This window comes from Pundamilia nyererei, unplaced genomic scaffold, assembly GCF_000239375.1.
Source record: "Pundamilia nyererei isolate P.nyererei 1_Seehausen unplaced genomic scaffold, PunNye1.0 scaffold00011, whole genome shotgun sequence".
NCBI lineage: Eukaryota > Metazoa > Chordata > Actinopteri > Cichliformes > Cichlidae > Pundamilia > Pundamilia nyererei.
In genome coordinates this window covers 60,039-81,579 of record NW_005187412.1, presented here as the reverse complement: position 1 = coordinate 81,579, position 21,541 = coordinate 60,039, and the positions used below count along the sequence as shown (strand labels likewise).

The following is a 21,541-nucleotide window of genomic DNA, read 5'->3' as shown; positions in this document are numbered from 1 at the left end:
GTATATTAAAATGACAACCCTGCTTTAAATCCATCTCTCTCAGTTGGGTAGCCATGGCTGCTGGCAGCATGGAGGCATCACAAAAATCACCTTCTTAAAACAAACTTAAGAAACATTGTTTTTCTGAACTCATGATAGGTTGACCTTTTTTGAGCAAGAATATGAAATATGTACTGTACAGCAAGGGGTGCATCCAGAATTTTTTCATAGGGGTGGCCTTATAGGGGCCACTAAAAATATTGGGGTGGGGGCACACCAAAAACTGAATTTCCAGTTTTAATATGCTGTCATCAAATATAGGTTACTTGAAAAACATGCCCTATATGAGACTGAAGAAGTTACTTGGATGAGTGACATAATGTTTCTCCCGCTGAAAAAAGTCCAGATGAACAGAATCCACTTTTTGGGAGTTGTATGCCTGGTTAATTTCCCGCTATTAAAGTTGATGTGACATAAAATAGGTACATATGAAAATCAAAAAACATTTGGAAATCCATGTTAATCTGTTTTAATTGACTGGAAGTCCCAACCATCACTTTAATGATTGTCAGCAGAAGCAGCTTAAGATTCACTTTCTCAGAGTGGAGTTAACTTTAAGAGCAAACTTGTTCAGGAAAGAAAAATAAGCATTCGATCATGTTGCCTGTCTCTGTGTTGTCCCTGAGATGCACCAGCGATCTGTCCAGGGATTGGCACCAGCTTTTCTGCAACATTTTTACATTATTAGGACAGTTTTGCCAGGGGGTTGGCCAGGGCCCCCCGGCCCCCCGTTGGTAGCGTCTCTGTTTAAAGCAGTGAAATGTACAAATTAAGAAGTGGCATCTTTTTACTTTTTAAGCGTTAAATGAATAGTGAACGTTTGAATGGAGGAATTTTACTTGCATTAGACGTTCACAATCTGGTACTGTGTTTTTTCTAACGTACCGGCAGACACGGGTAAAAATGAACTGATATTTAGTTACATTATATATTTCCATCATAACTGTCACAGGGGAAGAGATTTTTTTTTCCAACAGCTTACATGTAATCTGTGATACACTGTAAATCTGACTGTTGGGATTTATATTTGAAGCTTTTCAGGTTTTCATGCTAAGTTTTTTAATCCTTATTATTGGTGTTTTTAAGGAAGTTTAAACGCAGTGAAAGAAAAAAAGGGATGTTATATGAGTAATATTATATAGTAATACTATGTGATAATATTTTAGTCTCTATCAGTTTTGAAAAGGGGAAGTGTGTGACTTATCAAAGCACTGTATTTGTTGCTATTGAAAAGATATTTTACAGTTAAATCATAAGCTTCTTCTTCCACATGCTTCACAAGTTCTGCTTTCAAACAAACCATATACTGTGTCCACTTTTCATCAAAAATGTTCTAATCTTCTCTTACTTCCTTTTTTGACAGCAGTTCCCCATCCACGACAGTGTCAGTGTTTTCTCACTCACAGTTCCCCTTTTTGTTCTATAATAAGTTGAAGCACAGACACACTGGAAGACTTATAAACTGCCACTTTCACCGGAGTCTGTTTCAGTCAGTGGTATAACGCTATCTAGAGCGGACATTGGTGCCACCATGGACATGAAGGTAGGTGACAACGCTTAACTGTCCCCTAACAATAAGTACTACATGTAGTGAGATACACTTAAAAGATAATCCTGGCATGATTGTCTTTGTTGAGAAAAGTTAAAGTTTGTGTTCTTTTTGTACATTTTAGGATTCTCTGGTTAAGGGCGGTGTGCTGATTGCACATAAGATCCATGAGGGAAAGCATCAATATGTAGTGGAGAATGTGGTGAAGTACAAAATGGAGAATGAAGGAAAACTTTATGTCAGGTATAATTTGCTCTCTGTTTAGCGGATTCTTTCTCTTCAACTATTTTCCAGGTACTGCTATGAAAGAAGCTAAGACAGTTTTACTGTAGAGCCTCAAAAGTTGTAGTCATATAACGTTGCACAGACATCCAACTTCATGTTATGGATTTAAAAAAAAATTTTTTTTAGCAAGACCATGTTTTTGGTAAAAACAAAGAACTCTCTTAGTTTTTATTTATATTTACATTGAGGTTTTCTCTCCAGCTTACATATTGAGCCTTCTATTTTTCACCCTCATTAAACATGAAGCAGTGATGAAAGATGTTTATTTATTGCAATAATTAATTCTTAAGGAATAAACTGAAATAAACTTGGTATAAAATGAACATATATCAGTCAAGTACATTGACATTCGACCAGATCCCATTAAATGGAACATTTTACATCGTAAAATGTAACAAAATTACAAAATTTTAATGTGATAAAATTACTTAAAGTCAGCATTTTGTGCAGAATTTCTTTTTCTTTTCTTTCTTTCTTTGAGCATGAGTTCAGTTTGGAGTATCTCAGTTTGTTGCATACCTAATTATGTAATCCTGTTTTTTCTCTTATTTTCACTGTTTTCAAATTCTACCACTTAATCGTTTCAACATGATGCCAGAAAAGTTTGAAACTGTGAAATATTATAGGTGAATTGAGCAAATGAACTAAGATGTATTATATAATTCTGTTGCCTTATTTTGTAATTTTATTCCAATTTTGGGTGGATTTTTTTTGTGTTCATCTCTAGCTCAGTGTACTCACGAGACCTTCTGTAGTGGAAAAAATAACCCCTTTAAAGAGTAAAACTAGTAAATTATTATTTATGAACACACTCTAACTCCTTTTATTACATCTGCCAAACACAAAAGGGCTCAGTAAAGCACATTGTACATTTATTTTATTTATTTACTGTTTATTTTCATCAGAAAAGGAGACAAGCTTCTGCAGATAAATGGCATGGACCTGAATGATCTTACACCTGAGGAGCTGGCAAAGATGATAGCTGAGGGGAGTCCAATGCTGGTGAGTTGACGACTTCTAGTTTAGAGATATTATTTCAGATACAGTCTTAGAAGATTAAAAATAAAAATAAAATAAAATAAACAATTCATTGTGTTTCACTTTATATATGTAAACATTATGAAATTGTGTAATGTGATTCAAATTTCTGTGCTTATGTTCTTCATCTTCTTGGTAAATGCTACCTGCGAACATCTTTTTTCTGTGTTTATTTTGGTTTTGGGGGGTATTTTATATTATCCTGTTTCTCTTCGTTCTCTTCAGACAGTGTGCAAACCAGCCAAGGAAGAGGACCACACTGAGCAGACATCCCTGACTGAAGACACTTTACAACCAGTCTCTAAAGAGCCCACACTCATCAGCTTTAGCTGGGAGATGACAAGGGAGGATGACCCGGAGGGACCTGTAGTGGAACCGCAGGAAGAAGAAAAGGAGACGGGGAATATTGAAGAGGATCTTTGCCAAGCGAAAACTGAGGAGAATGAGATGTTTGTTGTTGAGATGACAAAAACTAGCATCTCTCTGGTGAGAGGCAGGGGCTGTGATAAGACAGGATGTACATTTAATGACATCATCATGGTGGCAGAATCCAGCACGGTGACGCTCGGTGAGTAAAAGCAGTTTTACTCTCCTGCCTTTTCTCATAATTAACTTTGCTAACAGCAATATTTACAGTATTTAATGCATTAAAGTGTTTGAATGTTGTGAGGCAACTGGGTATTTCTTTTGCTTCTGTATATTTGTGGTTATCTAAAGAGGAAGCTACTGAGAATGGTCGCATGTTTACACCCATGAACCAAAATGTGTCCTGGCAGCTGTTATGACCTTGACTAGGCAGTTTTTCTGCAGACCCCTATAGATAACTTATGTGTTGTACAACTGCCTTCAACTGGCAACATTAAATCTCATAAAGGAAAAATGAAACCTGTGAAAGTCGAGATCGATGTAAAGAACACAAGACCACTGCTGTGAAATCACAGTTTGAAAACGGTCAGTGCAGTCACCTTTGTTTTTAAAAAGGGATATGACTTATAAACAGGGGCCCTTGTTCCCATTCTTACTTTCAGTTCCGAGAGGAGGCGGCAGTTTCCGGCAGGAAAAGTTGTCGAATGTTTTAATTGAAAATCTGGCCACTCGCCAATACCTCCGAGGTATCTGTTCTGAGAAGATCGTCTATGCTTCTCCAAATCCAGGTTTGTCTTTCAGAGCAGGACACATCAACGTGGCACTCGTGGTTTTCAGATGAGTTTTTACTGAAGCTGTCATCATTCACATTTACTCCAGTGTTAGGTAGAGTAAGAAAATACTCTGTTCTGATAGAGAAACTGCTCTCATTATTTTGGTTTCCTTTTGTGCTCAGAGAAAATTACTATCTACTACTACAAGTCAAGCGGTTTCAGAAGGGGTTCCAGTGGGATGCCAGTGGTGCTAAACCTCACCGATTCCAACTGCTTCCTCATGTGCTGCAAGCAAGCGGACAGGGTGTTCCTTAAAGTGGAGGTAATAAGTGTACGCTATTGATTTTGACTGAATCATGGCAGTGAAAAAAAAGGCTTGATAAACATTTGTTTCTCTGGACTCAGCCATCATTGTTCAGGGGATGAAAGCATTGCATGCCTGTTCCTGTCCTTTGTTCTATGTAGATACACTTCTCACTTTAAAAGATTTGCTTATGTTACAAAAAATATATAATGGCAGAATAATTAGCATCTCAAATTAGTAGTAATATCAAAATTTTAAATACACACAGATTAGGCATAACATTACGACCACCTGCCTAATATTGTGTTGGTCCCAAAATTAGCCTTCCCCACTGAGGCATGGACTGTGGTATCAGGCACCAAGATGTTAGCAACAGATCCCTTTAGTTATGAGGTGAGACCTTCATGGGTCAGACTTTTTGTCCAGCACATCCTAGAGATGCTCAATTGGATTTAGATCTGGGGCAATTTGGAGACCAAGTCAATACCTCAAACTGAAGATATGCTCCTCAAACCATTCCTGATACACTTTTGCTTTGTGGAAGAGCATTTTATCCTGTTGAAAGAGGCCACAGTCTTCAGAAAGTACCATTTCTATTAAAGGGTGTACATGGTCTGCAACAAAACTTAGGTATGTGGTACTTGTCAAAAATTACATCCACATGAATGGCAGGACCCAATGTTTCCCAGAAGAATATATATAAAAGCATCACACTGCCTCACTGGCGTGCCTTCTTCCCATAGAACATCCTGGTGCCAGGTGTTTCCAGGTACGTAATGTAAAACAAAACCAGACCATCATCTGTAGCTGCTCCACAGTCTAATTCTGATGCTCACATGCCCATTGCTGGTGTTTTCAGTGGTGAACAGCAGGGGCTGTGGCTATGCAGTCCCTTACACAACAAACTGCGATGCACTCTGCATTCTCAAGCTTTTCTAGTTCTTTCACTTTGTTTAGGACCAGCATCGACTTTTTCAGCAGTCTGATGCATGTAGGGTCAGCTTTCGCTCCCTACGCTCATCAGTGAGCCTTGGCTGCCCATGAGCCTGTCACTGGGTCACTGGTGTTCCTTCTTTAGACCATGTTTGATACTGACCACTGCAGCCCAGGAACACAAGAGCTGCAGTTGTGGAGCTGTGCTGACCCACTCATCTAGCCATCACAATTTGGCCCTTGTCACACTCACTGAAATACTTACTGTTTCCCGTTTTTCCCGCTTTTAACCCATCAACTTTGAGGACAAAATGTTCACTTGCTGGTGAATATATCCCACCCACTAACAGGTGCCACAATGAAGAGATCATCTTCATCAGAATTGAAATCATTTGCAAAATGAAATAATTAGGAGATTGAGTTAGAGTTAAGTATTAGTCAAAGGAGCTTGCAAAGAAAAGCGTCTGGACTTCTTTAAGTTACTTGAAGACCTCTCATCCGAGAAGCTTCTTCAGTTCTAGTTAGTTAGAACTGAAGAAGCTTCTCGGATGAGAGGTGAAACGTCTTGTTGTCTCAGTTCGTTGTCTCAGTTCGACAATCATTGTTGTCTCAGTTGTACTTCATTTCATTGTGACTTGAAGATGTTTATAAGGAAATTGCCATTTTCAAGCAAACTAATCCACGCTTTCATCCCTTTAGACATGTGAGAAGCAGAGGCTGAAGCAGATCTCCAAGAGCGATGAGAGTACCCTCTCCTTTGTGTTTTACATGAAGGGTGACTCAGCGAGACGACGGAGATTTGAGTCAGCATTGTATAGCGGTTGGTTCATCAACGTTTGCAACACAGACACAGTGGGCGTGGCAACCCTGGATGGACATACAGTGGATCAGTCCTTCCTCTTCGTCATTCAAAAGTGACGGAGAGTCATTTTCCTCTGCATTTTCAGGACTCAGAAAAGTCAGTTACATTTTTAAAAAAATTCTTGTAAATATTTCGTGTGACCTGGTTCAACAACACAAACCAACATCCATGTTTCAAATTCTGCTGCTGCAGAAATCCATAGTTCTCTAACTCTTTAAGGCTATGCCTTTACACAGCTGTCATTCCACATGTCCCTACCTGAGAGATGACGTGGAAAATGATCTCAGACACCAACTGTAGTGTTACGCTTTCGTTTTTTACTTGCCTCAGTGACCTTACCCCAAGTGATGAATGGGTCATCCTTCTTGTACCCAGGCTCTGCTTCCTCTACAGAAGGTAAGTCTGTGGGATTGAGGAGATCCTCAAAGTATTCCTTCCGCCATCTGACTTACATCCTCAGTTGAAACTGGCAGCACCCGTACCACACACCGCAAGTTTCTGAGTTGCCTGAAGATTTGCTAGAATCACTTTGAGGCTGACTGAAAGTCTTAATGCATGCTCTCACCAAACACATTCAAGTTTTTGCTTCAGAGCCACACTCCACCTGGCCCTACCAAGAAGGGCACCACCCACCTTGCAGCCGCAGCTCATTGCAGCAACCTCAACAATGGAGGTTGGGAACACGGCCAAGGGGCCTCACTGTTCCCTATTTCCCTCACAATGTTGTCAAATTTCTGCTAGAAGTGGGAATTTGACATTTCACAGACCAGAGCGTAAACCCAACACTCCCAGCACACCCTCACTCTGTGTTTAGATATGCCACGCCCATCCAGCATCCTGTCCCACCACCTGATCCAGCTCACCACCAGGCGAACGTAGCGATCAAGTGTTCCTTGGTGTCGGGAATATAGGGCAGCAGTTCCAAAGATACGATTACAAAATCAATCATTGGCCTGCGACCTAGGATGTCTGATATGTACCGTGTACTGATACGTAAACAGAGCTGGGGTCCGTTGTTGTTTAAAGTCTTTCAAGCTGAATTTTTTTGTTTGTTTGTTTTCTTTTTTGAACTCATATTGTATAATCTATATGTTTGATACAACAATACTGTTTCCAATATATTATAAGACATTGTAAGGAAAAATGACACATTACATGAACGATAAATAATGGCCCAATGCATTAACACAACCAAACATATTTAGAATTCTTTTTTAATAACACATCTCAGACGTCCTGGAAATCACACCTTTAGGCTTTGATTGTATAATGTCAACTCATGCAAATGTAATACTCTCCTTTTCGCTTAATGGTCACTCACTGCTTGCGAAAGAAATGTCTTTTTTTGTACACATGCGCAGCTGACAAGTAAAAAAAAGTTCCATTGGTAAACTGTGTAGCAGAATTTTTTTAATGCAACATTCATGTTTTTATTTGATCATTTTTCTTTAGCATCTAGGTGTATAATGACAAGATTTGATACTTTAGGAAATCTCTCAGGTTTGATATGAAAACACAGTAAACTAGACTAAAACGAAATGTGTGCTGTGATTGAAGTGTGCATTTTGACACGTAGGTGGCATCATCATAAATGTGACTTGAATTTGCCTAACTTTTTCAATTATGAACTTTATTTTTAAAATGATACTTTAAACTAGAGATGGACCGATCCGATATTACGTATCGGTATCGTTCCGATATCCGATACTGACCTAAATTACTGGATCGGATATCGGAGAAAAATAAAAAATGTAATCCGATCCATTAAATATCACGAAAGCACCTCACAAAACTTGCAACACGCCGTAACTCACCTCAGAACGTTAGCACGTCGGAGCAGTATGCATCACGTGATAGAGCGGCTGTGGCATGGGGACCTGTCGGTGGTCTGGATAGCATTTGGAGCTTCGCTAGCAACCCGGCATTTCATCTCCGACAAAGTTATCCCGAGAGAAGTAAAGCAAGTGTGTAAGTCCATCTCTGAATGTTTGTAAAGCATTCCTGCGTTAAGCTTAACAAGCGATATATGGAGCGACTGCCTCTTCTTGCTGCTACTTCAATCATGAAACTGCTTAACGATCAGCTGATCGGCTTTTCTGTCGCGAGTCTGTGTCTCTAGTTTGCTTTTGGCCCACTTTGCACCAGAAAGAGGAAACCAGCGGCTGAACAACAGCAGCACGTTTAAGCTTGATCAGCTGTTGTTAGAATGTATTTAATATTACTTTCTACTCCAGGATCTTTTTCTACGTAGCTGACGGCTGGTAACTGTGCAGGGGCGGATCTAGCAAAGTTTAGCCAGGGGGGCCGATAGGGCATGAACAGGGAAAAGGGGGCACAAAGACATACTTTTCTTTCTTATTCTCATTTAAAATGTCGAGCTTTTAATAAATAATTATCTGACACCCAAAATTTTAATTTGATGTAAAATGAATAGAAGTCAATTACTGTATATAGTAACTATTAAGTCTAATATATATACCCTAGTAAGCTATAGTACTTTTTCCTTCGGGAAGGTACCATCTGTGCAGTCTGCAATTTTGTTGAAGAAAGATGTTGAATCTATTTAATATTTCTTGAAAAATAAATGATTTCTGTGCTTTTTTTTTCACACTGCATCAAATTAAGGTTGATTACGTCGATTAAGCATCATGAGGTGGAGCGTGAGGGGTGGTTCCCTATTTTTTATTTATTTATTTTTGTTGTTGCTGGGAGTTGGAACCCTATTAGTTAGGTTGCTTAATATTTATGCTAAGTACTCTTTAAAATACCAGAATAGGGAGGATGGTGTAGGTTTAAGTTTATTAGATTGATCAGTATTGCTGAACTATGAAATTTTTTTTTTTGCATACAGGTATAACAGAATAGCTTTAGTGTAGTTGTTGTTTTAAACTTGAGTATGAACTTATACAAAATGCAGCAAGATATTTAAAAAACAGTTTTGTTGATTAAAAAACACTATATCGGATTCATATCGGTATCGGCAGATATCCAAATTTATGGTATCGGTATCGGACATAAAAAAGTGGTATCGTGCCATTTCTACTTTAAACCGGTATTATTATTATTATTATTATTATTATTATTATTATTATTATTATTATTATTATTATTACCAAAACAGTTAAATATACATAATTGCACAGGTAAGTAAAAGGGTTTCAAAAAGGGAGGTAAGGCAGTGTGTTAAACTTGTTACTTATTGTATCACAAAATACTGTATAATAACACTTTAATGACACTCACATGGAAGTATACTATGTAAATGGCAATTAAGGATACTGTTCATTAACAGGGTTATTCACTGTTGCCAATTAACAACCTTCAGCATAATGCTTCACATTTAGCACTGTTAATGTTCTGTTATTGTTGATTGGAGGCCATGCAGCACTGATGAAAGAAGAAGAGAACTTTTAAAGCTTTACTTTCCCATTTCTGGGAAGGCTATGAGATCACTGGACACAAGTACTGATCTTCCCTCTGATCTTCTACGACAGCGGTAGACTCAGAATCCAGTTTGCTCATTGTCACTGTCATCATAGGCTTTGTTGCTTTGTCCATCAGTGGATGACTCATAGGGGTTCTCCACACCAGGCTTTTTCCTATAAACACAGAAACATTATGCACATAATTAATTTAATTGGAATATTTTTATTTTACTCATTTAGTCACCAAGTCTATGTGAAGTCAAGATATCATTTGTGAAAAGGGGCAGACTAAAGCTCTGATGGTAAAAACATACAACTGCACAGACAGACTTGTAATATCTACATATAATTAAAACACACATACACAACTCATCCTGTTAAACCTGCAGCTCGAAGTCTTCTCTTCACAGTTGAAACTGAGACTTGCAGAACAGCTTTAAATTTTAACCCATTTTATGTTCCCTGAAAAAGGCCTTTTTGTATAATTCTGAAATGTACATTATTTTTCAGTTATCAAGCTATTCATTGGACTTGAATGACTTGAATTGCAGTAAATAACTGGAGAAATTGAGCAGTTCTAAAACTTTTAGTAGTGTATATTTGGGTCTACTCACTTCCTGCGCTCCTTGACACCAGAGACGACAAGGTAGACGCCGGCTACCACCACAATGCCCATAACCACACCAAATACCACCAGCCACACCTGCACAGGTTGCTCAGTGGGTGAGGCCAGTGTTGGTAGGATACCGGCAAACTCCAGAGTATTATCACCTAAGTTGAAGGCGTCGTTGATCCGGCCTCGAGCTAACCTGGAATAGATTTTAAATGACTTTATTATTGCTTTACAACTCATAAACAGGCACAGGCGACATTACTGCCAGGTTGGTTATTTCAGGTGTAGCAGGAGGGAGTTAAATTACAACTCTTATAATAAAAAAAATAAAAAGAATATGTTATAAATGTATGCTGTTGTTATAGCTGTGCCAAGACATTTTTAAAAATATTTTAAAGAGTTCACAATTCATTTCATAAGAAAAAGGTTTGAGCCATGGATCACCAAAGACACCTGCGACTAATCCTGTAAAGACCATGAATGTGTGAATAAAACAGCAATTTGATGGCAATTTGTGCCATGTTACTGAAGTTCAACATTTCCATCCAGCTAAAAACTGCAACTAAAAAGATTTTAAATAAATGAATTTGCTTGGCTACTGCAGCTACCCTAGGATGCTGAGCTCAGTGCTTTGGGATATTCTGTATTTAGCCACTCACGCACTTGATCCTCACCTGATGGCTTCCTTCAGCTCATTCTTTGGGATGAATTCAGTGGGTGTATTTGGGTTTTTGGCGACAACGTAGAAAGAGATTCTGGGAGTCTCCTTATAGGTGATGACATTAGTTGTTCTGCATGTGCAAACAGAGAAAACTCAAACCAAACAATTTTTTTGTTTTGCTTAAAGCACAAAATATCGACCTCATACTGACGTGAAAGGAAGAGTCTTGTTCTTCTGGCTGTAGTACTGCCTCAAGGCATAAGCAATGTTGGCCCGGAACAGGTAAAGCTCATTGGCATTCCAGGGGTACTGAAACACATAAAAAAAGCAAAACAATGGGCATGACGTTAAACAGACAGTATTTAACTTCATAAGTGCAGAATTCCTGCAAAATTTCTGGTGCAATGATGATTTTTAGTACTCACAGCATCATCACCCATTGCAGAATTTAAACTTAGTCTCACTTTAATTGAATATTCTGGATCTGTAATGAGAACAACAATCAGTTAAAGACACTTTAAAGATGTATACCTGTATGATAAATGTGCTCCAGCATATTACATTAACTAGCATAAAGTCTAGAAATAAGGAAGAACAGATAGCTGTAGGGGTGAGGACCCAAAAGCTGACTTTTGATTTTAAGATTTTGAGAATTAATGAAAGCTTAAAGGCTAACAGGACCAGGAAAAGTGTGAGAAGTTAGGTGATAAATTAAGGACATATGGTTGGGAACAGAAGACTGTGACACTAATTAAAATGTTGTCTTCTTTGAGTATAAAAAGCAAATTGTAAAAAAAAACAAAACGGCATTTTGAAAGCTGTATTATGCTGGACGATGACAACTAGATTCAAGTAAATTACTGTCAGTTCTAAAGTTTGTGTACAAATAATTCAATGCACTTTACACGTGCAAGTACAGACTACAGAGAGTTTCCTTCCCACATTCAGTCTTTTATCAAGTAGTGGCATCAGGAAGAGCGGTATCAATCTCAAAAAACACTAAATACTATTACTCCAGATAGATGGTTTTAGTGCTAATAATTTTCATTTTGGGTATCTTTTGTACTTACATTGAGCTTCACTCCAGCCTACCACCCTGTTGTGTTTCTTGTTATCTGCCTGCAACCACTCATAAAGTTTATGGAAATAGTCCAGCAGAGGTTGGGCATCCATCTTTGTGTCACCAGATATTGCTTGCAAAGCCCTGGTCCAAGACTTAGACCTTCCAAGTTCTAACATATTCCTAGAAGAAAACAATGAGGATGATGATGATGATAAATTATTCCAGCACTTTTAGACGTGAAGAACAAAAACGTAATACAATGTGCTAGAGCAAAATTGAAATCCGGCACCATTTATGCTGTAATTTCAAATAGCTACATGGACTTCCTAGAAAACATAAACAGACTGTTGTGATAAGAAAATCAAGCGAGCGAGGTTAAAAATGAAGAAAGAGAAGTTGTATGCACCTTAGCTTGGTTCCTGCTTCCATAGAATTAGTGATGTCACATGCAGACAGGTCGCCCGTGTGACCGGCCGCATCGCAGAGCGCTTTTTGGAACTGAAACTGGTAGATGGTTCGTGTGAAGTACCTGGATCGAAAGCAGTAACAAATGGACACACACACACACACACACACACACACACAGGTTCAGTTTAAAGTGAACTGGGAACTGCACCAAATGGTCATAACTGCTATAATTTAAGAATTAAGTCAATCCACAATCTGCAGTGTTATTGACACAAAATGCAGCTTTAGATTGGGATTGTTACCTGATGAATGAATAGTCTCCAGACACATGGAACAGAGCGGGTGGGTCACAGTAAGTCTCATCTCTTGGCACTGGCTCCATCACCCCAACCATCTCTCTCCTATTAAAACAACACAGAATCAATAATACAAGCTGTCAGGCCTGCAGTGAAGTGAGACCTTCTTTTAGTTCTCTAGTTTTCAAGTCACTTCCCTACAGTTATGCCTGCTTTGTAATAACATTTCTGTTGTGTTTTTGTTGTAATTTTGCCCAGCTGCCAGCAGAACCAATCCACAATGGATTTTAACTTGAACAATTAAGATGTGGTTGAAGTGCTGACTTTAATTCGAAGGATTAACTACGGTTTTGCATTTACAGTTTAGGAGTTAGAGACAAAGGCAGAGGCAAACTTTTACATTTAAGGACTGTTATTAAAACTTGGATTAAAAACTCCTTTGTTCTTGGTGGCTGCTTGAAGGATGGACATCAAAAACCGTGTCTTCACTTAAAATGTTCTCACAGGTCTTTATTGCATCAATATTCAGTTGCTGCATTGCATTTAATAACTACAAAGAAGGCTCTGTTGTGTTGAGATTAGGTGACTGGTTTGCACCTTGTTGTAAACTCTTTGCATTTCTAGTCAAGAAGGCACATCTACGTTATAGACTTCCATAACGGTACAATGACCTTCTTGAGAGTGTTGTGATGTTGTGGAGGAAACATTTTTGCCATGATCTCCTTTAGTTGTCTTCTGTGCTCTTTTAAGCCTTTTGGTGTTATCGAGCTGGCCTGTGCATTAATTCTTTTTAATAACTTTGATTTGGTCACTCCTATTCTTTTTAACAGGTTTATGTTGGTTTATTCAGCATAATTTGGCCTACTTTACTTTAAGTCTTTGAACATCAAATTGAGATTCTAGTGAAAAGCAGACAAATTTAAATTCAACAGTTCAATTGAACTCTAAATCTTTGGATTTATTTTTCATGGAATTGAATTCATTTTTTTTTAAATGGCTGTAATTCCTAAGTTTGCATGAACAGTTTTCATTAAGTGCAAGAAATTCTGCACCTCATTTGCATATTGTTTGATTTTCAAATCTCTATAGGGATTTTAAAATCAGATGCAAAAAAAGTATGAACCTAACTGTAATCTGATGACATTGAAGTAAACTTTATACTAAATATTGCCTAACTCTGCTCACTTCATCTGCCACCAGCGTTGCATCCATTCATCCTTGGTGATGTTCCCTGCAAACACCTGCCACCTCCATTCCTCCAGCATGTAGGTGAAAGGCAGGGTGGCCACAATAGTGAGTGCCTGTTTCAGCAGAAAGTTGATCTCTGTGTCTGTAAAGCATTAAACACAAAGACAGTTTATGATTCAGAGTGAGAACGTAATTACATTTTACAAATGCTTTATTTTTATGTTTATGGCCTCTTTATCAGAGACTGTAAATCGATGACAGTTTGAATACCAGTTAGCATAAGGCTGCAGGTCATCTTATCCTGATATCGCATGTAGTGCTTAAGTTATCTTAACCCTACATTTAATAATCCAGACACATTGCAAAATTAAATCTGCAATAAATATATATATTTTTTTGCTACGCAGAGGCAATAAAAACAAGGTCAACGTGTTCATAATATCTATGTTCATGTTGACAACTTGGTTACTGGCCAACAGCTTATTATGCAACAAGGGGCAAGCATCAGGACAGAAAAATCAAGCCAGTGCCCAAATGCCAGAAACGGCAGTTCCTCAGGTTGTCCTTTGAGGTTGTCTGTAGAAGTGAGACACCAGCAATTGCGACTACCTGAGTTCTAATGTTGGGTATATATTGAATGCTCCTGTAAAATTGAGGGGACAGAAAACTAAAACAATGAGCTGAAAGAAGTTAAAATGCTGCATACAAAAACTGCAGAGTTAGGTGATTGCTCTCTGTAGCTTACTCGTTCACCTGTTTCTTGTTATTATAAATCTATTGGTTAAAGCAGCTTTAATGTTTTGAAGCACCAGTGCTGCCCGCAACGGCTGTACCTTGATCATAAACAAAGTCAGCAGGCAGGAGATTCAGGCTCTGTAGGTGTTTGGGTGTTGCAGCAGAGAGGGACATGATTTCTCCAACAGCCTCGTGGAAACCCTCATTGGCTCCGTCCCTCAGAAGGTAGGACAGGTTGCGGTAAGCCATCTGGTACTGGTTGTGTCCCATTTCATGGTGTGCTGTGAGGTAGTTGTCCATGTTAACCTGGGTGCACATCTTGATCCTGAAGATATCACGGGAGAAATGCTGATATCAGCAATTACATTGTGTGACAGAGACACTTCATACTACTGTGATCAGCGACCAGTAAGAGAGCAATAGTGAACTAAGTGAACTCCAATCACTAAAAGCAGAATAACTCATTAAAAAGAGGTAGAGGACTTCAGTTTTACACGCAAATTCTTTTCCTGTAATTTTAAACCAAACTGACACACGAGTAACTATAAAATTATTTTGCTTATTTTGCATTTTGAGAAACTTTATTCTAGGCAGTGTTGGGGAAATTATATGAATATTTTACAACCTAGACTTTGGTTATCTTTATCAGCAGAAAAGGATGATTCAGCGATTAAATAGCATCACAACATCAGTGTTCCAATAGGTTTATTTTTATGGCTATCATAATTCCCAGCTGCCAACTTGCTTTAACAAAAGTCAAACCTAGATAAATAGACAGATGGATAGATAAAGCAAAGGTTCTGAGCCACCTCTTGTTCTTCATGTCTTGCTACGTTTTGCTAAGACAATGAGCATCAAATAACTGAAGTATGCAGGCTTGGAAATACAGTATAAATGGCAAACACAGAGTTTGTACAATTCGAAGGAGCTTGAAAGTCGACATCTTGTATATACACCTTTTTTCCTCTTGCCTAGGAGAGCTTGAACTCTCTTAACAAGCTTTCTGTCATTTCTGTCAAGGACCCTTTGCCGCCTTTCTTTCTGGCACTGTTAGCAACTTAGGTGTTCTCTTTGCCAGCTCCTTTAAGTTTGACAAGCAAGTATCCACTATAGTTAAATCTAGTTTCTACCAATTGCGTCAAATCTCCAAGGCCAAGCACTACATACCACACAAGGACCTTGAGAAACAAATCCATGCTTTTGTGACCTCTAGATTAGACTACTGTAATTCCCTTTACTTTGGTCTCCACTCCACCCTTCTTCATAGGCTTCTGACAAGGTTTGCCTCTATCACTCCAGTCTTTGCTGACCTGCACTGGCTCCCTGTCAAATACCGAATTGAGTTTAAAATTCTGTTGCTTACCTTTAAAATCATAAACAATACTGCACCGTGCTACTTCACTGAACTCCTTCGTCCATATACCCCTAGGAGAGCCCTAAGATCATCAGGAAAATTACTCTTAGTGCAGCCTAGATCCCGGCTAAAGACCAGAGGTGACCGTGCTTTTGCCCTGGCAGCCCCGAGCCTCTGGAACAATCTTCCTGCTGCTATTTGCGCTTCTAAAATCTCCGATTTAAATCTTGGCATTTAAATCTCAGTTAAAAACGTACTTGTTTGACCGAGCATTTTCAGTTAGCTGGTGCACTTCCCCTATATTTTACCCTTATGTTACTTATCTTCCTACTAATGTCCCACTGCATAAATACCCCCACCTTATATTTATGGATACCCTGTAATTTTATCTTCTAAACCATGCTCTAATGTTTTACTTCTTACTCTGTCTGTACCTTTGGGGTTTTTTGTACTCTGTTATAGCCTTTCATAGCTATAACTGTTATAGCCTATCTTTCATCTTATGTTTTAACCTTGTTGTGAAGCACTTTGGTGTACCTTTGGTTTTAAATGTGCTATATAAATAAAGTTGTATTGCATTGTATTTCTTTGTGAAGTCTTCAGGAATAGTTCTCCAGGCATCTTGGAGGACATTCAAAGCTCTTCTTTGGATGTTGGCTGTTTTTTGTTCTTTTTTCTAAGGTGATCTCACACTGCTTCAATAATGTTAAGGTCCGGGCTCTGGGGAGACCAACCCATCACTGATAGTGTTCCATTGCATGCTTTTCAATCAAGATTGAAAGATTGATCCGGTACACTTTTACTTTATCCGAAGTGTGTTTGGGATCATTGTTGTTGCCAACCAGACAAATACCACATCCCACTGTGGATCAAAATCAGAGTCTCACTGTATCTCTCTACCGACCTCCTCTTTCTATTTTGACACTGATTTGAACCAGAAAATTCACATATGGATTCATCGCTGCGTGAGATCTGCTAACACTGAGTTTCAATTTTACAAGGTGCCTTAAGAAATGTAAGTTTTGTTCTTTGCTAAGTTGTTAGTTGTCTGTAGATACAAAACTGGTTAACTCATAAAGAAATGACAGGTGTCTTAAGACTGTTGCACAGTAGTGTAGCTGTGTATACTCTACCTAAAGTCCTTTCTGTTTCCCATGTCCCAGGCTGTGGGGTGACAGACCACATTGCGTCCATCATCGGGATGTACAAACATAGAGTCAGTCCAGAAGTTGTCAAACATCTTGTAAAGGCCCACAGACATGAAGAACTTCTCAGCTTCTTGGAAAAGCTGAAGCTCGGTCCAACCCTGAAATTTAAGATGACAGGTAGGGAATTTCTGAGTATACATATTTATTTTCCATCCATCCACTCTATCTACCATAGGACAAGACACAGGGTACACCCTGGACAGATAACCCCAAGTCACAGGGCTGTCTTTTTTTTTTTATATATAAATAAAAAGTTCTGCAATACCTTGTCCACCATAGACTGACTGACATCGATATCTGGTTTGTCAGGATAGGGCACTGTTAGAGAATAAAGGTTGGTCCAGAATCTTCCCCACATGTCACCTGAACAACCAACAAATAAGAAAATTATTTTTTCATAAATTTTCTCCTTCTACAGCAGACTGTAGCTTTTTATATGTGCACAATGCGTGTGGGTGGATCAGTTATCTCCAGCTAAAAGCCACATGTACAATATAATACGTGTGTTGGCATTATTTTTCTGTAGCACAGAGAGGTAGTGATAATACATGAACAGCAGAGGGAGACACACTTTCAGTTCTGAAATTATGAGACCTTGCATGAACTATCTGCTCTGTCAACAACATTTTTGTTGTTACAGTTTACAGATTACAGTTATATGTTGTCAATTACTCTTTTCTTGTCGTCAGGTATCCCACAAGCCCCATGAACAAAGACTCTACACTTAAACCAAGGATCAAATAAGAAAATATTACAGAAAGTGCAGACATGAGGGAGCAATGATAATAGGGGGAATCAAATGTAATACCCCGCCCCCACACACACACTCAAACGTTTTCTTTAAAAGTTATTTGTAGCCTGATAATCAGAGAGGACAGGAAGTGAAGATCTTAATTTTCTGTATATGACAAAACAGATTTGAATCTTGACTCTTTCATGATAATAATAAGCTCCTGATGCCGCTCTCAAATTTGTTTCGCAACTGTGCTGAATTTATGCCAAAAACACCAACTCTGTAAAATTAAAGCATATAAAAAATGTAATTATGAGAGTAGTAGGTGGATATTTAGTGTCAGTGTCTTTGGTTTCATTATTAGCTTTGAAACCAGAAACATACCCAGCAAGTGGGCTGGGAGAAATCCATCTGAATCAATATGCCCTGGATAGACCTCCATAAGCTTGGCTCTCACATAGGCATGCAGCTCCTTGTATAAAGGCAGGATCTGTGGGGGGGGAAAAAACCCCAGTGTATTATTCTTGTTACAATTATTATAAATAATTTATGTTAATTACGTCACACAGTCAATAACCAACTGCACATTCTAACTGTCTTTAACACAGAGGCACTGAAGCGTGAAGCATGCGTCACACAGACAAGGACGTACCTGTTTGTATATTACACGGACATCTTCCATTAACTCATCGCCTGTGTAATGGTACATGATGTCGTCCTCAAGAGTCTCATAGTTGTATCTCCAGTAAGCGCCATAGTCTTCAAAACCTGCACACAATAAGCATTTGTGTCAGAGATCAAGAAAAAACACCAAATTAAATGCTTTTTTACATTTTTTGGTGTTTTTAGCATTGATGGTAATCACACTTATAAAGCATAATGTAAGATATGACACTACTAGTGTTACATGAGCGAGATGCTGCCAAAGCAAAATTAGACCTCAGTGGTGGAGGAGTGGTCATGATCGCTGAACACTATCAGCTCTTGTCTCACTATCTTCACTGAGAATCAGTTTATATCTCTACAGGTCCCTGATAAAGTTAGAGTCTGCATCAGGACACACCGCAATGAAGCTTGTCTGTTATTCATTATTTTTTCATATTAGTTCCTCACCATTTAGCTTGGCAGCTTCATTCTTCAGATCCACGTAGTCTTCGTAGAGAGGTCTCATCCTCTTTCCTACTTCTTTCCTCCAGCCCTCCCACACATGGAGACGTTCGTCATAGTTTCGACTAGTGGCCATTATTTCGTCCAGTCCTGTAAACAAGTAAAGACACAGAGCGGTGTCAGGGCAGGCTCACACTGAAGTGAGAAAACAGAAAAATGCCCATATTCTCCCCCCAAAAAACTAAACTAAAAAAAAAGAAAAAAAAGTAAAGTTGGGTTTGTTCCTGTATCCATTCTGACACTGATCAAGAACAGGTGTGCGCCTTGGGCAAGTAGGCAGTCCATTACAGGCTTAAAAAAGACAGACAACCATCCACACTCACATTTACCCCTACGTCAAATTTAAAATCGCAAATGCATCTAACAGGGAATTCTATTGGATCACGGGAAGAAAGTCAAGAACCCGGATAAAAGCTGTGCAGGGCAAACAGAAAGGCCCTCACCAGGCCACAACATTCAAACCCAGAGCCTTCTGACTGTGAGGAGATAGCAATGAATTAGTGCTATTTTATTATTTTATGATGATTTCATTTACTAATCACACGTGGAGCTGCCCGCTGCTGCGGTCCCTTGTGACGAAAGTAGCTTTACTGCAACAAATACAAACTTTTGTCCCAAACAGACACATTTTCATCTTCTTAGCGAATAAACTGCTCTGCCTGTCTTTGACAGCAGCAGGCAGCCACTTCACTACAACAGGTCCTAATAAGGAGAGCTTACCTGGCTCCAAAGTCAGACAGTTAAGCGGGTTGTCAAGCATACACACTGTGGCTGTGCTGTAGATTGTACTCATCTCACTCATGACTTTATTCAGCTACAGGAAGATATGAAAGAATACACAGCGATAAAATGTTTCATTTGGTGTGGAAGACTACTATATCTGTGCAGTTTGTCCAAATGAAAATTTGCCAAAGTTGAATTTAATATTTAAATAATCTTACATGTGCAGCTTTATCTGCGGACAAAGCACCAGAGCCTTTGTCTTGTAGGGAAATGAGCTGTAATTTGATTTCCAGGTCGTTGACCTGGTCGATGGGGTATTTCTGGGACTCTTCAGACATTCTGTTGTAAAACGTGCCCCAGATCGCTCCCTGTTCTGCCTGTGGAGAATGACTTCAGGTTTTATAACTCAGTAACAAAATAACCACATTTTAAAGTAAGTGTTTTCCAAGTGCTGACCTCTTTGTCTGCGTTCTCCTGTGTGATGTTGGTGTTGTAGGCCCATGATGCCAGCGAGTACTGGTACATAAGGTCACTCGCCTCCTTGTCAAACCTGTCCAGGAACTCCCTCGCCTGGCTCTCCACGTCTGACTGAGCAGAAACAGCACAGGACACGGCCAGGAGCGTTACAAGGATCCTCGGAGACATGCTGGCTGCTTCAGCTCCACGCAGACAAACTCTCACTGAGAGGGAAGGACTCTGTTATACAGTTTCATTAACCTTCTGTGCTGCCTTGGCCTTTGGACAGTAGAGCCATAACGGAGGGTGTATCTGAGTTTTCATTTACAGATACAATGTTTCAGAGAAGCAGCAAACATCAGTGGGCCGTCTTCACAAGAGGGGAAGTCTTAGTTTTGCTTTGATAATTATCAAGATCTTTTGTAAGCTGTACAATTAGTTACATGTGCACAAAATGTGCTGTTTTGATGGGGCCACTTCCTCAAAGGTTTTATATACTTTGGCTGGAAGTGAAAGGGTTGTTGTTATGAACAAGACATCAGTCTTATCTTAATTTTGTATACTTCATTTTGTTTTACTTCATTATTTATTATTACTTCACTTTATTACTTCTCCTTTTTGGCTTTTTTCTTGTGTCTTTAATAAGTTTATTAAGCTCATGTTGTTTATTTTACTTCCCATTTGGAAAAGAAATAGAAAAAACTTATAAAAGACTTGCATCAGCTTTAGCTTGCTTCATATATAAATCATATAAGGCTTATATGATTTACTCATGAAAGTGGCCACTTTCTCATTACTTTTATATATTGTTGTAGGAAGTATCCAAAACATACAAGTTTCATTTATATAATTTTTCAAGGGATCTTATATCTGCTTTCACTCTTGTGTGCTTTTCATACAAGTTCAACACAAGAGAGATACAAACTTTATAAGATTTATATATATCTTTTCCGTATGGGATTCTTGTTGCTTTATGTGCTCTTTTAATCTCAGAACCCCAAAATGCAATCATTTTCTGAGGTAATTTTACATGTAAAGCAGAAAAACAGAACACAGTAGCTTTAGATGAGCCTGAAACCACTTTATCAGTTGGTGACGAATTTCCGAGCACTAGATAAAATTGCAAGTCATGCGCTGTTAGGCCTTAAATACAGATAAGTAATCAGCCATAAGGACAAAGTTTATGCCATATTTATGTTTATTACTAACTCCAAAGATTATTTAATATTTTCTGGCTTTCTCTGCTACAAACCAATCAATAATTGACTAAAACATCGGTAAAATAGTCAGATGTCTATTCATATTAATGTACAGAATTCACCTGCTTGCTGCTACTACTGCACATTCACCCAGTGTATATAC

The 21,541-nt window shown here is 38.7% G+C and overlaps 2 protein-coding genes across 2 annotated transcripts; one reads left to right on the top strand and one right to left on the bottom strand.

Annotated features, from left to right (window-relative positions):
- The first annotated feature begins 1,507 nt into the window (after positions 1-1,507).
- Positions 1,508-7,201, top strand: LOC102205482 (uncharacterized). The gene is made up of 7 exons (XM_005724113.2): positions 1,508-1,582; positions 1,713-1,831; positions 2,779-2,875; positions 3,137-3,479; positions 3,940-4,065; positions 4,233-4,372; positions 5,987-7,201. The coding sequence occupies exons 1-7, from the start codon at positions 1,571-1,573 to the stop codon at positions 6,203-6,205; spliced, it is 1,056 nt and encodes a 351-aa protein (XP_005724170.1). The 5' UTR covers positions 1,508-1,570; the 3' UTR covers positions 6,206-7,201.
- A 2,076-nt stretch (positions 7,202-9,277) lies between these two features.
- ace2 (angiotensin I converting enzyme 2) lies at positions 9,278-20,548 on the bottom strand. Its single transcript, XM_005724112.1, has 18 exons — positions 20,180-20,548; positions 19,942-20,100; positions 19,721-19,814; positions 18,947-19,090; positions 18,486-18,601; positions 18,218-18,323; positions 17,366-17,463; positions 17,026-17,198; positions 14,637-14,863; positions 13,801-13,945; positions 12,622-12,720; positions 12,318-12,440; positions 11,919-12,091; positions 11,274-11,332; positions 11,060-11,157; positions 10,862-10,978; positions 10,189-10,383; positions 9,278-9,748 (listed from the first exon to the last, which is right to left on the bottom strand). Exons 1-18 carry the CDS (start codon positions 20,366-20,368, stop codon positions 9,652-9,654), a joined length of 2,412 nt encoding a protein of 803 aa, XP_005724169.1. The 5' UTR covers positions 20,369-20,548; the 3' UTR covers positions 9,278-9,651.
- Between the last annotated feature and the right edge of the window lie 993 nt (positions 20,549-21,541).